At 34.2% G+C, this 15,364-nt stretch overlaps 1 protein-coding gene across 6 annotated transcripts; it reads right to left on the reverse strand.

Moving 5' to 3' along the window:
- Positions 1–684: 684 nt before the first annotated feature.
- LOC121992385 (casein kinase I-like) lies at positions 685–12,937 on the reverse strand. Of its 6 annotated transcripts, none has more exons than XM_042546713.1 (14): positions 12,609–12,937; positions 12,489–12,529; positions 11,977–12,046; positions 11,741–11,889; positions 11,170–11,265; positions 11,016–11,086; positions 9,931–9,992; positions 9,749–9,812; positions 9,577–9,661; positions 9,373–9,499; positions 9,158–9,243; positions 9,017–9,077; positions 8,284–8,411; positions 685–1,205 (listed from the first exon to the last, which is right to left on the reverse strand). In XM_042546713.1, the coding sequence occupies exons 1-14, from the start codon at positions 12,682–12,684 to the stop codon at positions 1,149–1,151; spliced, it is 1,173 nt and encodes a 390-aa protein (XP_042402647.1). In that variant the 5' UTR covers positions 12,685–12,937; the 3' UTR covers positions 685–1,148. The 6 variants fall into 6 exon arrangements, with proteins under 6 accessions (XP_042402647.1, XP_042402644.1, XP_042402643.1 ...); XM_042546710.1 differs by having other exon boundaries at positions 685–1,213; XM_042546709.1 differs by having other exon boundaries at positions 8,280–8,411.
- Positions 12,938–15,364: the final 2,427 nt, after the last annotated feature.

Here is a 15,364-nt window from a genome sequence, read left to right on the forward strand (position 1 = left end):
TATTGTCTCTTTTAAAGTAGCTTAGAGGTGATGCACTTGATATGTTGTGGGTTGTGAAGTAAAAATGAATTGCTGAACACTGTCAAGCCTTCTTGTTAGTGTCGGATATCTATCTTTTATTTATTTATTTTTTTTAATCCATGTACCAGCCTTCTGTCCGACTAATGCTAAAGATGGATAGCCTTCCTCCGGCTTACCAATGGATAAATCTAAAAGAACGAGTGGATCCTAAGTTCCTAACACGATGGCCCATCCAGCATCATCAATAATTCGAGCATCGCATGTATATAATATATCCTACGAGAGAATTCAACCCTGAATTCACCGCAGTACGTCTTATCGCTGTGCTGCGGATATCAACTATTTATTTCTGCTCCATGGTTGGACAATTTGATTGATATCATACACCCACTTAAATTGAATCTTATATTTGAGTTCGTATTATTTGCAAAAATCGAAGAAACAAAATCAAACAGCCCTATTTTAACCCATAAAAGGTAAACAAGAATTTGAATATCATCGTTTGGCCTTGAGAAATACGGTACAAGACGGAGGAATTTGTTTGGACAAAGCCTTGCAGTTCAACCGACTAAATCTAACCCATACTTTATCTCGACCGCGTTTGTAAGTGGCTAGCAAACTGATATATCTGTGCTGATTTTATCCCTAATAATAAATTGCCACTAGTATTCAACTCGGATAAGAATTTTGATAAAATGTCAATTCAGTGATATATATACAGAAGGCTTCTCGTGTCAGCCTGTAATCAAGGCTTCAAAAATGATGGTTTTACGAGTATATAAACATAAGAAATTTCTAAATTAATATCAATTTGCATGGTTAACAATTGATGCGAAAGAGACGAGATGGAGAATTCTTTGATATACAAGAGAGTATTGACGAACATAAAAGATGTTGCTGAGAGTTGTCGGCACTTGTTGGTTATTTCATTTTCTCACTGTCCAACATTTAGAGTCTTGTGTGGATTCGTGATACTTGAGGATAGATCTCTTCTGAAAGTATGTCTTGGCTCCATAGAAATTGTTTGTACATTTCTCTGGCCATTTGAAAGTTTACTAAAAATCCTCAAGACGGCCTATGCAATTTGACTCTTGGATTGATCCACGTCTGAGACAACCATATTTCTGCTACCAGAAACAGCAGCTCCCCTTGAGCACTTGTTTGGCCGTCCCAAAGAAATTGAACTGGAAAACTAATATGTATGCATTCAAGATCAGAAATTACATTTGTGTAAAGAAACAAAAAGGCCATATGAGAAACCATCATCTATTTTTTACTAAGAAAACTAACAAACTTACAAGATATGTCCTAGCAATTATAACCTCAGTAACAGATTAAACATGACAAACTTGCATAATCAGAAAAATGAAGTTATAGACATAAACCTCAATAAATATGTAAACTGGAGTTCGTCTTTATACATAAAAATTTGCAAACAATTCTGAAATTGTATAGGCAGGTCACTGGAAGCACTTCAAGAAGTTCAACCATTGTAAATTTATTTAAGAGCATCCTAATCTTAAAGACTTAAACAATGGTCAATTTAAAATGAAACCAAAAAATCATGACTCTGTGTTGGCACAACTTAGAATATTACTCACAAGACATTCATGTTAACTGTGTGGCAAATCTAGCCCACAAGGAGCTTTATTCGAGTTAAACTAAGTGATAAAGCACTCTCATCCAATGACTACAGCAGTTCAAGCATTAGGCAATACTTGCAAGAGGTTAGAAATCCTTTGTGCTGCCTATTCTCCTCCACGTCAAGTGTGTTGGTGTAATTATGCCCTAAGTAATCAACTTTGACAATGATTTTGATGTGTTAAGCAAGGGTTTTGAGATAGGTTTACTTGTGTATTTGATGTGTGTGTTGAGTTGTGTAGGGGACTTGACAGGATGAACACAAAACTTATGGAGCTTATGACTTGACTAGGTCAAGTGTGGATAATGACTTGGCGCGGCTAAGTTAGTATGCTCAATGGTTGGAGGTCCATTGGAGTTGGAGAAGGATGAATGAGGCCTCCGAGGAACCATGAGACAAGAAAAATTGAATGGGATTGGAAAGGTCATAAAGGTTAAGTTTGCACGGCCAAGTTGGTTGGCTCGATGACCCAAGGTTCACAGAAGATCGGAGAATAATGAAATGAGACATCTGTTGTATTGCAAGACGAGAAGCATCAAGATGACAATGTTAACAATAGTTAGGAAGCGAACTACATAAATAGAGTGAGGGATGACATGTAGAACGAGTCGAGGGGTCAATGCATCCGAGAGGCTTAAGTTGGTAAATGGTGACCGCGCTCGCCCCTAGAGCTCCTGTCAACCTGTCCTAGGATCAACATGGAGGAGATAAATCACGTGCGATTACTAGCCCTTAGAATAGTGATTGCCACATAAGTGAGGCATTTACCTCGACTATGTCGAAATTCAAACCCCGGATCTCTAGTTAGCAACACCTCATGCGCTAACCATTAGACCATCCCGAAAGAACTGCGTCCGAGAGGCTAAAGACCTGATGGGAGATTGCTTGAGTGACAAAAATCAAACTGCAAAAGGTAAACTCTTGAATTGTAAAAGTCAAGCGACCCATATTTTGGGTTCAAGATAACTTGACTTAGGCGAGGACTAAACCAATAAATTAATCGAAGTCAATGATCCAATTAGAAGGTATTCTCACAAAAGAGTCAACTCAAGCTTAATAGCTCACAAACAAAAATGTTCTTATGAATTGAGATGGCTAGAGAGTCGATTGAACAAGTTAAATTGACTCTGACCATAATGAAAAAATGGGGCAGTCTATTTGAAGTTGGCATCAATCAACTCAAGTAGTCCTTGCTTGGGACAACAATTGGCTAGTGTCAAGCCAAGTCCATTTAGCGATATGTTAGCAGACTAAAGGAATCAACTGGCCAAGGTTATATAAGGAGAATCACCTGGTGAACTCTGAGCAAAATTATGATATTATTTGAGCTTCCTTGTACTATTTCATAGCCTATATTATTTTCTTGCTTGTCTTTACTTGTATCCATCTTATGATAAGACTCGTGTAAGAAGTTTTTCTACCTCCAAAAGAATCCAAAGAGAAAAGATAATGGGGCATTCAAGATTAACTCACTGAAGAGTCATAGGTTGTGGAATAGGAACGAGAATTCTAAACCACATTATATCAGTTGCATTGCATTTTATGTTTCTTTTTACCACTTCAACTTAGAGCATTTGTAAGAGTAAAGAAATGTATTTGCAGCACTAATGTTTTATTCATCAATTTTATAAATTGTTTGTAATTGTGTGTCATTTTCTGCATATGAAGTCACAAGCATATGCAGAGTTGCATTAAAACTGACAACAATAGTAATTGATTTTGTAATTCATTTTTGTAGAATTTAACAATAAAAAAAATAAAATCTCTCTCTATTTCCTAGGTAGCCTCCTCTAGTATTATTCATCACTATAATATTACACTTTAATCCATGTAATATGTCATACTTATTATTAGACTTATTCAACTTGTTATGGAAATGCTCAATCTTATAATTGCTTAAGAGCATGTTTTACAAATGTATTAGTGCATCATTAAATTGTATTAATGATGTGAAAATTTTATTGGATTGTATAGTCTTTCTTATAAAGTGATAATCAATCTTTATATATTTTTCCTCCTGTGCAACAATAGATTAGAGGCATTGTATGGCAGTTTAATTGTCATATCATAACTTCATAATTTTTTTAGAAGCTTGCCCCAACGAGGTCATTGACTCTTTAACAAATAGAAGTTCAGATAAGCTAGAGTCAAAGTCTTATACTCCATTTTGCACTCACTCTAGCTACAGCAATAAACTTTTTTGCACTTCAGAAATCAAATTACCTCCTAGAATGACATGATAATATGGTATAAATCTTCACCTTGTAAACATAAGTATACCCCAAAATCTAAAGGAAACTTAAATCCTAATACTGAAACACTTTCATGGTCATTCTCATAAATCTTATTTCTATCAATGTTAGTATACCTAGACCTGCCCACAGGCTAGGTCCATAATCATAACCGAGTCAACAGGCTCGTCGCCTGTTATTGAATCGGGATCACAACCATCCCATCTAGAGACCGTCCCATTATGGTTTCGGCCCATAATGAACTGTTGAACCGGTGATAACCAGTTCACTAATATTTTTTCAAAAAATATTTTTTAACTAGTTCAGCTTTTTTTCAATCAATGAAATGAAAGCATCTCATTTAATAATATTCATAACATTTTAATGGTTTTAATGGTGTGATTAAATATAAACCAACCCATTGCTTTAAACTTTCCAACGCGGGACTATTCTAACATTTTTTAAACTAATTTTTCAATCTACTTGTCTTGAATTTTCTAATACGGAACTATTTCACCTTTAACTCATTCAATTTATTAATCTCAGTTAGCTCTCTTAATAGTTCAATCATTAACCTTATTCTATTTTTTTTTAATCCATTCAACACCTAATTTATTGAGTTTATAGAGATCAATTGACATGTATAATATGTTTAATAATAATTTGCCAAGAGATATAATTTGCTCAATCGAGCATACAAAATTAATCAAATGACATCATTTGTGTGATATATATATGCCTCATCACACTAAAATATAACAATATTAATGTTAGATAAAAAATCATTAGTATATTTATAAACCCAGTTAGCCTCATTGACTAGCCCTGGGATAACCGGACCGGTTCCACGGAATTTTTTCACCGGCCACCATGGTAAATCGAAAAGCGCTCACGGTAAGGCGCAAAGAAGTCCAACATCCTTTGGTTGCGCATCCCATTTGGAGAAAAAAATTTACAAATTCACCATAGCGAGGATTGAACCGCGGGTGTCTAGGTGACAACTTAGATGCCCTGCCGTTGCACTATAGCCCCGAGGGTCAAAAAAAAACAATGATATTTAAGGGGGCAACTAGAATTATTTCATGTTTTCCTTTAATATTGGTGAAATAGATAGCTAACCAGATTTTGATATTTTAGGATGGTGGTGACAAAAGACCTAAAGTTATCCCATCTACTCTATCATAGCAAAGGAGATTCTAGCTTGTTTGATGTCAACCAATGTTGCAGAATAAACATTTAGTTCTACAAGTAATATCTTAGATAAAAAGACAAATCTACTTTGGTGGCCGACTCTTTAAAAGCTCAAGTGCTACTTGATTATTAGACGAGCTAAAAAAATACACAAAGAATGCAATTTTTAAAGAACGAAGTAGAAGATTTTAATATCAAAGGAACTATCCCTACAGGAATGGGAAATAGAAATGGAAGTGAGTAAACAACACCACTTTGTAAGATAATAAAGGTAAAAAAGTAAATTAATTACACGGGTTTTCAGTTCCTTATATCCTAAGGAGATACATAGACAGCTTAAATACTTAAATAAGTTTTAAAAAAAAAAAAAATTTCCATATTTATATGTTTTAAAATATTTTTTAAAAAATAAAATATAAATAATAATCTTGAATCATCATGAATGGTGAACCAAAACCAACGGTTCCAAATCATGAACTATATCTGCTTTTGAAGATTAATGTTAAGGATTGAGATTTTTTGAACCGTCGAATTAGTAGTTCTGAATCATGGAACCGTCAATTTTGAATCATCTATGGTTGGGTCTAAATATACCCAAAGATCTAAAGGTAATCTAGATCCTAATACTGAAGATCTTTCATGAGCGTTCTTTAACTACAATTGAATTTTGATTCCAAATGATCATGAAATGAAATCTCAAGAAACAAATTATTCATGCTCACTGCTAAAATTTTAATAATTTAGTTTCAATTATACCTTCCAAAATATATTTATGGCTTCCCTTGTCAGTTTGAAATTTGAGCATGTAGTAGTGATTATCTTAGTTGCCAACATACTCGTTTCCACGAAGAGCTTAATACCATATTTCTGTTGAATTAATACTCTAAACAAGCAGCTTCATCCTCAGAAAATATCTCATGGCACCTAGATCCCTGGTGTAAAAGTTTTGATAAAGATAGACTTTTGGCCTCAACATCCATACGACATAGACCTTACTCAATGATATGAAACCACCTAGATAATAAGAGAATATAGTTCCCATATGATGAAATATCTAATCTGATCACAATGAACTAAAGGAAAACATAACATAGACCTTACTCAATGGAACTATTTCAGACTATCAATAATGACCATTCTCTGTCAAAGCAACAATCTTGGAAGGTTATGTGGTGGCCTGCTCGATTTCATGATTTACCTCTTTACATATGATTGTGATGTCGGCCGTATGGAGGGCACGGGGTCAGTGTATGACCTTTTGCAAAAACAATCTTGGAAGGTTGCTCTATATATATTAATTTTGTGAGATCACTATGGGGAAGGCAATCTTCAATCAATGCCACTAAAGGTATAGCTACTAAGCTAAGAAATAATTGAACTAATGCAACCTTAACCATAAGTGAAAAGGTGTTCAAGTAATCTACTCTATTGACCCAAGTGTATCCCTTAGCCACCGACCAAATCTTCAGTTGATTAACAATGCTAGTAGGTGATATCTTTACTGTGAACATTCATTTGCAACTATGGACTTATTAAAGAGGAAGAGGTACCATCTCCAGCATAACATTAAAGTGGCATGCACGTCTTGGATTATATTTGTTTCCACCATAAATACGGGAGCTTCTCTAATACAGTCTTAGAAATAGTGAATGGAGGCAAAGAAGAAATGAAGGCAAATAGATAGTAGTAATGTAGTGAGTAAAAGTAGAACTACAAGTATTTTTTTTCCAAAGAGTGATTCAAATTAGAGTTTGAAACTGAACATAGGTGGTGTTGGAAGAGAAATGGAATCTCGTGGATGTCTATTATAGCTCCTACATAATGAAGGGTATGGTGTTGATGATCCTATAAAAAAAATAATATAATGGACAAAGATGTAGAAACTAGTACACCTCAACCACAATCTAAGTAGATAAGGTATCTGAAAACAATAGAATCAATTCTATTAGTGAAGACAAATTCATAGAACACAAGAGAGTAATTATGATGACTCTTCTACAGGTAAGGGTAAAACATATGCACTTAACTACTACTCTAGTGATATATCTATACCGAGAGTTGCAAACCAGTCAAAACAAATACACCCAAATACCTTAGGCAAGAAATAGATAGGATCACTCATAAATAATAAAGGGAACTAGACCATAGATAATTGAAGCCTTGGTTTTGATGGAGTTGGGAGCAACAATTTGACTAGAAAGAAGAGCAGCGAGGTTGTGTATAGGTTGAGCTAAAGAGGACCTTTAGCACAATTAAGCTCACGACTATAGAAGGGACTCATCAGTGGTAAAGCCATCAATTTGGGTTGGGTCCATCAGAATAGCCTGTCGTGCCAAACAATTTAGGTGGTTTTATTGAAATTATATCAACCTATTTAAAAGCAGGCTAAATGGGTCAGCCCAACATGGGTTGCGAGTCCAGACAGATATGCCCGTGATGGCTTGGGTTGGCCCATGGATTAAGAAGAAAAAAAAATCTAAAATTAAAATCTAAAGTAGAAAACTCAATGGGTCCGTAGGCTAGCTTGCATAATTTGCAACCCAAAGGGGGGGCCTCATGGGCTAGCACACCTAACCCGCAACCCGCCTTGGGTTAGGTTGGGAATTTTCCAACCCACACTAGCCTGTTAGATAATGGTTTTTGATGGGACAGCCTTAACGCGTCTGATAGCTTTAATCAGTTGGCTCAGGGGGATGTCAATTTCCCAAAGATAGAAGCCTAAGCCACCATTTAGTGCATCATTGTCAAGGACAACATTACTAAGGAAAGGGATAGGAAAGCTCACATCTTCAGTGCCACACAGTGTTGATGGGCTCTGGGTTTGTGATGCCACACAAGACAAGTTCACAACATTCCATAGAGAAGAAGATTCAACATGAGATTATCAAGCAAGGAGATAATCTCTCATACCATGTATATATCACTCATTGCTATTATATTCACACTTAAATCCCTATCACAAATGATGTATATAATTAGGTCCCTATTATTTATATTTACATCCCTAAAAATTTCTAATTCAAAAAATTCTTACTATTGTTTTCTTTTTGTATTGTTGGAGATAATAGGACCTAGCTACTTAAAAATACAAGATAGTATGGTTAAAAGAATACTTCGGAATACAACTTTAATTACTAAATGAAGAAAGAATAAAAAGAATAAATAAAACAACAAAATCACCGGCGCATCCTTACTGACAGATGGATCATTAGCTACTGGAGCATTCTGATATGCCAAGCTGCTAACATATGCAGTTGGAGGTGTGAGTTCTACACAATGAGAAGGATCTACTTTAAACAAATCACTTGCTCGCCATTCCTCACAGCCTGGAAGAATAGATAAATTGTTCTTTAACATGCTAAATGATCAAAGGGCATGTTAATGAGTTTTGCAAGTGATGAGGAACAATTTAGTTATCAAGTGAAAGTTAGATTACATATGCTAATAAAAGAGCATGATAGCAGAAAATTAAAGAGACTAAAGATAGACTCAAGCAAGAAATGGTAGGGGTCCATACACATCAAAATGATAACAGCTAAGGCAATTAAGAGAGATATTTTGTATCGCATATTTAAGTATGTGCATTAGTAATATTTTTGTTCAAATGTGTATATCCTCCAAAGATGATGGACAAAGCATGTGACAGTAAATACAAAGAGGAAGATACGGGCAGGCACACAAACATGCACGCATACTTTTTTTTGCGTTTACATGTGTCAGTATATTGACGTGAGCATATATTTGACCTGTCAACTGTAACTCTAAGTATAAATATCAGATATACTCAGTAGGAGCCTAGATAAGCAGTTAAGTGGGAACTCATACTCGAGAGCGCATAGGTTTCTTAAACATCAGTCTCTTACTAAGATCTTATAATGTCAAAATTGGTGCAAGGGGGGTTAAAGTAAAGAATCCAAACCATGAGAGTTACCTGACTGCTTAACATTAGTGAAAGGAGGAACCATGTCAGAGCCTGAACCAGCACCAAGACCCTAGATAGTAGAAAAGATTATCACTTATCCAGTCAATTTGGTAAAACAGAATAACCAACAATATCATCGAATGCACTGACAATAGCACGTGGGGGGGCACCAACTATTTCTGACTGCTGTTGATACTTCAATATAGTCCAATCAAATACATAATCAAACTGAAAACCTGCATTTATCATTATATACAAATAATTACAATTCGACTTGATTTCCAAGCATTTACATCTTGATTAATCATGACATCCTACCATCAAGAAATAATTACAAAGTTTGACAAAATGGAAAGGAAACGAACCTTCACGAAAAAAAAGTTCACGGAACAATGTCTTAATATATGCATAATCAGGCTTATCATCAAATCGCAATGAGCGACAATAATGGAAGTATGAAGCAAACTCGAAAGGAAATCCCCTACACAAAGCCTAACAGTATGTGTTCAGTTATAATAGGTGAGAGATAATAGATATTTCAAATTCACCAAATGAATAGAGGGGTTTACTTCAATTGATGTGGCAACTTTTTTCTCACTAATTTTCTCATACTTCTTCTTCTTTGTTTCGGCTCTAAGACCTTGCCATGGTAGGCTGAGAGAAAAAGGCAAAGAAGTAACAAATTAAAAAAAAAAACATAAAATATTTGAGAGATAGACAAGGTTGACAAAATGAACAAACCTTCCTCTTAGAAAGTACATAAGGACATATCCGAGGCCTTCTAAGTCATCCCTCCTACTTTGTTCTTACCACAACAAAGATAACCATCAGAATCACAATAAGAAGAAATAGGACTGAAAAAGTTATACGAGATACTAGAAAATCTTATACAAGTAAGCTTAATTAGAGAATATTGAATATACCAATGCCAAGATGAGTGTTCACACTCGCATATCTTGCTGTCCCTGCCAAGTTTTTGTTCTCTCTGCAAATAATTATGAACATCAAAACAAAAGAAATAATTTCAAACTTATAAAAAGGCATGATATTTGATTAGACTTAAATTCAGGTGATGTAAAAGCATGACCTTATCGAATTCAAAATAATAAGATGCACCATGATTACACTTAAATTCAGATGATATATTTGATTTCACATTTTGGTTCTCAAGAAATTAAGCATTGACTTTATAATGTGTCATCACTCAGTATAATTCACTTCCTAATATTGGCATGTTTTTCTACCAAATGTCTGATTCAACATGATTGATATGTATGATATAACTTAGGTATGGACTACTTGACTATAAAAGATGCATCATGGAAATTTAATTAAATAATAGTATTTTCTATACTTCAAATGTGATAAATGAAACTTAGAATTCCCCTATGTTCTATTTTGTATGATGGCCTTTTTTCCTCCCTGATATGTTATATCCCCCTTTCTTGTGGCCTTCTCTAAACTTTCCTAATGAAAATACTAAGTGTAAAATGGATATCCTCAGTTCTAACCACAAGAGTACTTGCTTTACATTAAGCAACAAAATGAAAAAACAAAAAAAAAAAAAAAGAATTCCTTCTGTTACAATATTTCCTCGAATTGTTGCCACATTTTAAGGATAAAATGACAATCTAATGATCTTAGAAGCGTCTAATAATGGCTTAGGTGATTATATCTTCACAGAAGATAAAATCATAAAGTGGGGGGTCATCCACCTCTACACATGAGGTGAACCTCTCCATCTGCCCACAACCACAGCTATAAGGATACACGCACATCACTAGTACAATCCACCTCAACACATGAGAGAAACTCCTCCATCCGCCCACCTCTATACATGAGGTAATCTCCCTCACATCACAAGCACAACCCAAGCACATCTCAAGCACACGGACTAGCACATCCCAAGCATATCTCAAGCACACGGACAAGCACATCACAAATACACGGTCAAGCACATCGCAAGACCCACGGACATAGCCATCCACGGAAGGTGATTATATCTTACCTATATGGAATATGTCGATGAGTTGAACTGTCCCTATACTTCCTGGCTAGGCCAAAATCAATGACATATACCTAGATGGAAATAAAGAAATAAAAAATGAAAAATTGTTTAAAAATAAATTAAGGGGAAAGGTATAAAAGAATTATGGATATACCTGGTTAGATCGCTTTCCGACACCCATAAGAAAATTATCTGGTTTAATGTCTCGATGAAGAAATGATTTAGAATGTAGAAACTCCAGTCTATTAATCTAGCACAAAATAAGAACAACAAAGATCACTCTATTACTCTAGAACAAAATAAGAGAAAACAAAAGTTAAGAAAAAAAATGGTCTCTTGTTTACAAAAGAGGGCATAATCTCTCATAACTAGATATTCAATATGACAAATATGAAAAGACATTATCATTGTAGAAATAGGCCTTCACAGCATACTGCATAAAACAATGTATTTGGGTGGAAGAAATAGACAAGTGTAATTTAAGTTTGTTGATAAAAAGAAAAAAATATGAAAGGCACCCATGTGAAATTAAAAAAATTACAAAAATGAAGAGATATACATATAAAGGTAAATGTTAGATGTGAAATCTCACAAAGGAAAATCACAAAATAAAAGCTACTGTAGAAAAGAATCAGGATAGGCAAAGATTTAAATTAGATTGTCCCCATTGTTAAAAAGTACACTAGCTTGTGAAGTCAAAAGGAGAAAGCATGGCCAAAACATACCATCTGATCTGCGAGCATCAGAACAGTCTTTAGAGAAAGTTTTTGGTTGCATAAGTTGAACATATCTTCAAGACTTGGTCCTAGTAAATCCATTACTAGGACATTATAATCACCGTCAATGCCATACCATTTCACATTTGGAATTCCAGCTATGAAATGACAAAAAAATAATGGATAAGAAAGTTGAAAAGTAAACGAAACTGCCTCACACAGAATTGATATTGAAATATCCTTACTTCCTCCTTGCAGAACTCTGTAGATTTTTGACTCGTATAATAACTGGGGATGCTTTGTCTTGGTGTTTTCCTAGTAAGAAGAATTGGATGCATACTGAATATAAGAATTTGATGAAAGAGGATAAAAGTGTCACCCAACTGCATCCAACACACTAATTGAGACATCTAGCATCATCACGGCATGTAAAAAACAACATGAAGACAAAACAAACAAAAAAAGATAAGAGTGTCTAAACGGTAACTCCAATAGATACTAGCACCAATATCACAGAAAGATTGTGCTCCTTCCTCTTGTAATTAGGAAATCCACAAAGCTAAGTCAAGGCTAATACAGAAAATCTCTAGCAGGTCGACAAACTCGTTTTAGTCCCCTCTGGATAATTTGAACTAAAAGAAAAAACATAATATGGAAGAAAAGTAGCAAACGTGATAGCAAGCCATCGGGAACACTCCAACGTGTGAAATAAATGAGAGCATAATAATAAGAACAGAGAGGTAAGATTTGTACTCACGAGTTTAATAGCAACTTCCTCATTCGTCTGGGTATTAGTACCTACAACCAAAAACATAATCGGTGTTAACTCCCTCAAAAGCTCTTGCAAAGGAAACACAGGAGACGAAGCAACACCGACCCAAATATATCTCCCCAAAGGCACCGCTTCCAATCTTGCGACCTATGCGAAACTTGTTGCCGAGGCGAGGCTCCATACGAACACCGGAAATACCAGCAGGCAACCCAAGCAAATCAGAGCAAGAAGAGCCGTGACCGGTGGCGCTTTGGCGCACTATATCAACCAATAACAGTTGAATGCTTCTAAAAATCGATCCCCCGCTTGAGATGGAAATTACTAGGTGGATCGGCGCCTAAGAATTCAGTTGCAGCATCAATCAGAACTAATTAGGGTTTTAGGAAGGCGTCAATCATACAAAGTCTAGTAAACAATCACTGCTAAAAATTTAACTTGCTTAAATAATAATAGCAAAAAATTATCAAAATAATATTAATAAATATTATTAAAAATTAAGGAGAAGAAAAATATATATTAAATATCTGAACTACGCTGATGATTTAGGATTTTCATAAAACCTGCATCGTTAAAAAAATTACGCATCTTTAACCTCCGCTGCTAATAATAATAATAATAATAATAATAATATCAAAAAAATATTTAATAATCATAAATACTATATAAAAATAATAAAAATATATATATTTTAAATTTATAAACCACATTGCTAGTTTAGTTTAGGTTTTCAAGAGGAGGGCATTGATCGAATAAGATAATCAGCTACAATAACTATGTAAAGGAATCAATAGCAACTAAAAATTTAACTATTACTGAATAATGATTTCTATTACCTATTAAGTATTGAATCTAATAGCATGGAATACAGGAGAGTGAATCATCTTTTTTTATCACATAATAGCATGAAATATAAAAATAAAGCTCATAGTGATCTTTCGAGACAATCTAGATCATCACTTGACGTCGGAAGAGCGATCACGAAATGAGATCGAAAAGCTCTTCACAAAGTTCACGAACCAAAGCTCTCTTTTGTCTGAATGTTCTTCAAGTGATTCGCACACCTTCTCCGGTCTCATCTTCCTCTTATAGCTTGGACGCAGTAACGGCAGTGGAGTAAATGGTCTACATTACCACACGCAGCAATAATGTAATAGTAGTCATGTGGGCCGATGGATTGATATATGTATATGAGGACTCATATTGTCACCCGTATAGAGGTGATGCTTTCGAAATTTCTTCGGGCAGGGCATACCTGGGGCGTGACTCACTTGGCTACGAGGATTTATAAACTCTAGTACTTAGCCTGGAGGTCTAGAGTTCGAATCATGGGGAAGACAAAAATCCACTGGCCAAGGGTGGGAAGACCTAGTGAGTAACGGCACGAGGGTCGTCGGTCGACGACATAAGGGGTCGCCAGTTTGGGCCGTCCAAGGGGCCGCCAAATGAACCACCAGTTGGACCGCCCAAGGGGCCAAGGAGTCAAGTCGTTACAATTATATTCTTCTTATTTTTGAATACTAATTCTAATTAGAAGCCTATATCCATATACTAATTTTATATTTATATATACCAATGTTTATATTAGCTATACATGGTAACATATAATTCATATTTATAATACTAAGTTATTGCATTAATTTCGTATATATATTTATATCCATATACTAATTTCATATATCTTACTATTTTATTAAAAATCTCCCCCCGTTACTAACTAACTTTGATAAAGCCTAAAATGAATTTACGTTAATATCATTTTTTCTATTCACACTAAAATTAATTCCAAGATTTATTAATAATTCCACAGGCGAAACAATCAGTGATCTAGAGTTCGAGACTCAGTTGCGACATATTATTATGAATTTTTCTCATCATTTAATTTTCTCTGGTTGTTTTATATAAAAAATATAATTCTTTTTAGTCCCACATCTTAGAATTGACAACACTATGATCAAAGAAGCTTCTATAAATATTTTAGGCCGATAATGTTAAAAAATATACTTTTCTTAGTTTTTTTACTAAGATAATTATAATATTAAATTAATTTTTTTCATAGATAAGTCGTAAGGGTGACACTTGAAAATCCAAACAATTCAGATTTTCAAAGACTTAAATAATTCAAATTTTCAAAAGTCAGATACTTTACCCTAATGACTCTACTTTAGTATTTTAATGCTAAAATGTTTTAATTAATATAATTTCATTATAAAGGGTATATTACACACGCGACGCGTGCACGACTCCTTTACTAACTAACTTTGGTGAAGCCTAAAATGAATTTATGTTAATATCCTTTTTTCTATTCACACTAAAAATAATTTTTTATTAATAATTCCACAAGCGAAACAATCAGTGATCTAGAGTTCGAAACTCAGTTGCGACATATTATTATGAATTTTTCTCATCATTTAATTTTCTCTGGTTGTTTTATATAAAAAATATAATTCTTTTTAGTCTCACATCTTAGAATTGACAACACTATGATCAAAGAAGCTTCTATAAATTAAAAAATATACTTTTCTTAGTTTTTTTACTAAGATAATTATAATATTAAATTAAATTAATTTTTTTTATAGAGAAGTCGATTTCCTTCCTTTCTTGTACTTGTATTTTTTTCTTAGCTATACCTTAGCTATACTATATATGTCATAGGGTATGTATACATATGCGTAATTACTATGATCCATATTATATATATCATATATATGAGCATATATATATATAAATGTGTATGTTTCCATTTTTTAATTTTAATTTTATTATATGTTTATGTTTTCATCGATTTTTTTAATGTGTTTGAAAAATTAAATGTTTTTTTTACTATTTTACTACGGAATAACACTTGAAAATCCAAACAATTC

The sequence above is a fragment of the Zingiber officinale genome, chromosome 6B (genome assembly GCF_018446385.1).
Source record: "Zingiber officinale cultivar Zhangliang chromosome 6B, Zo_v1.1, whole genome shotgun sequence".
Lineage (NCBI taxonomy): Eukaryota > Viridiplantae > Streptophyta > Magnoliopsida > Zingiberales > Zingiberaceae > Zingiber > Zingiber officinale.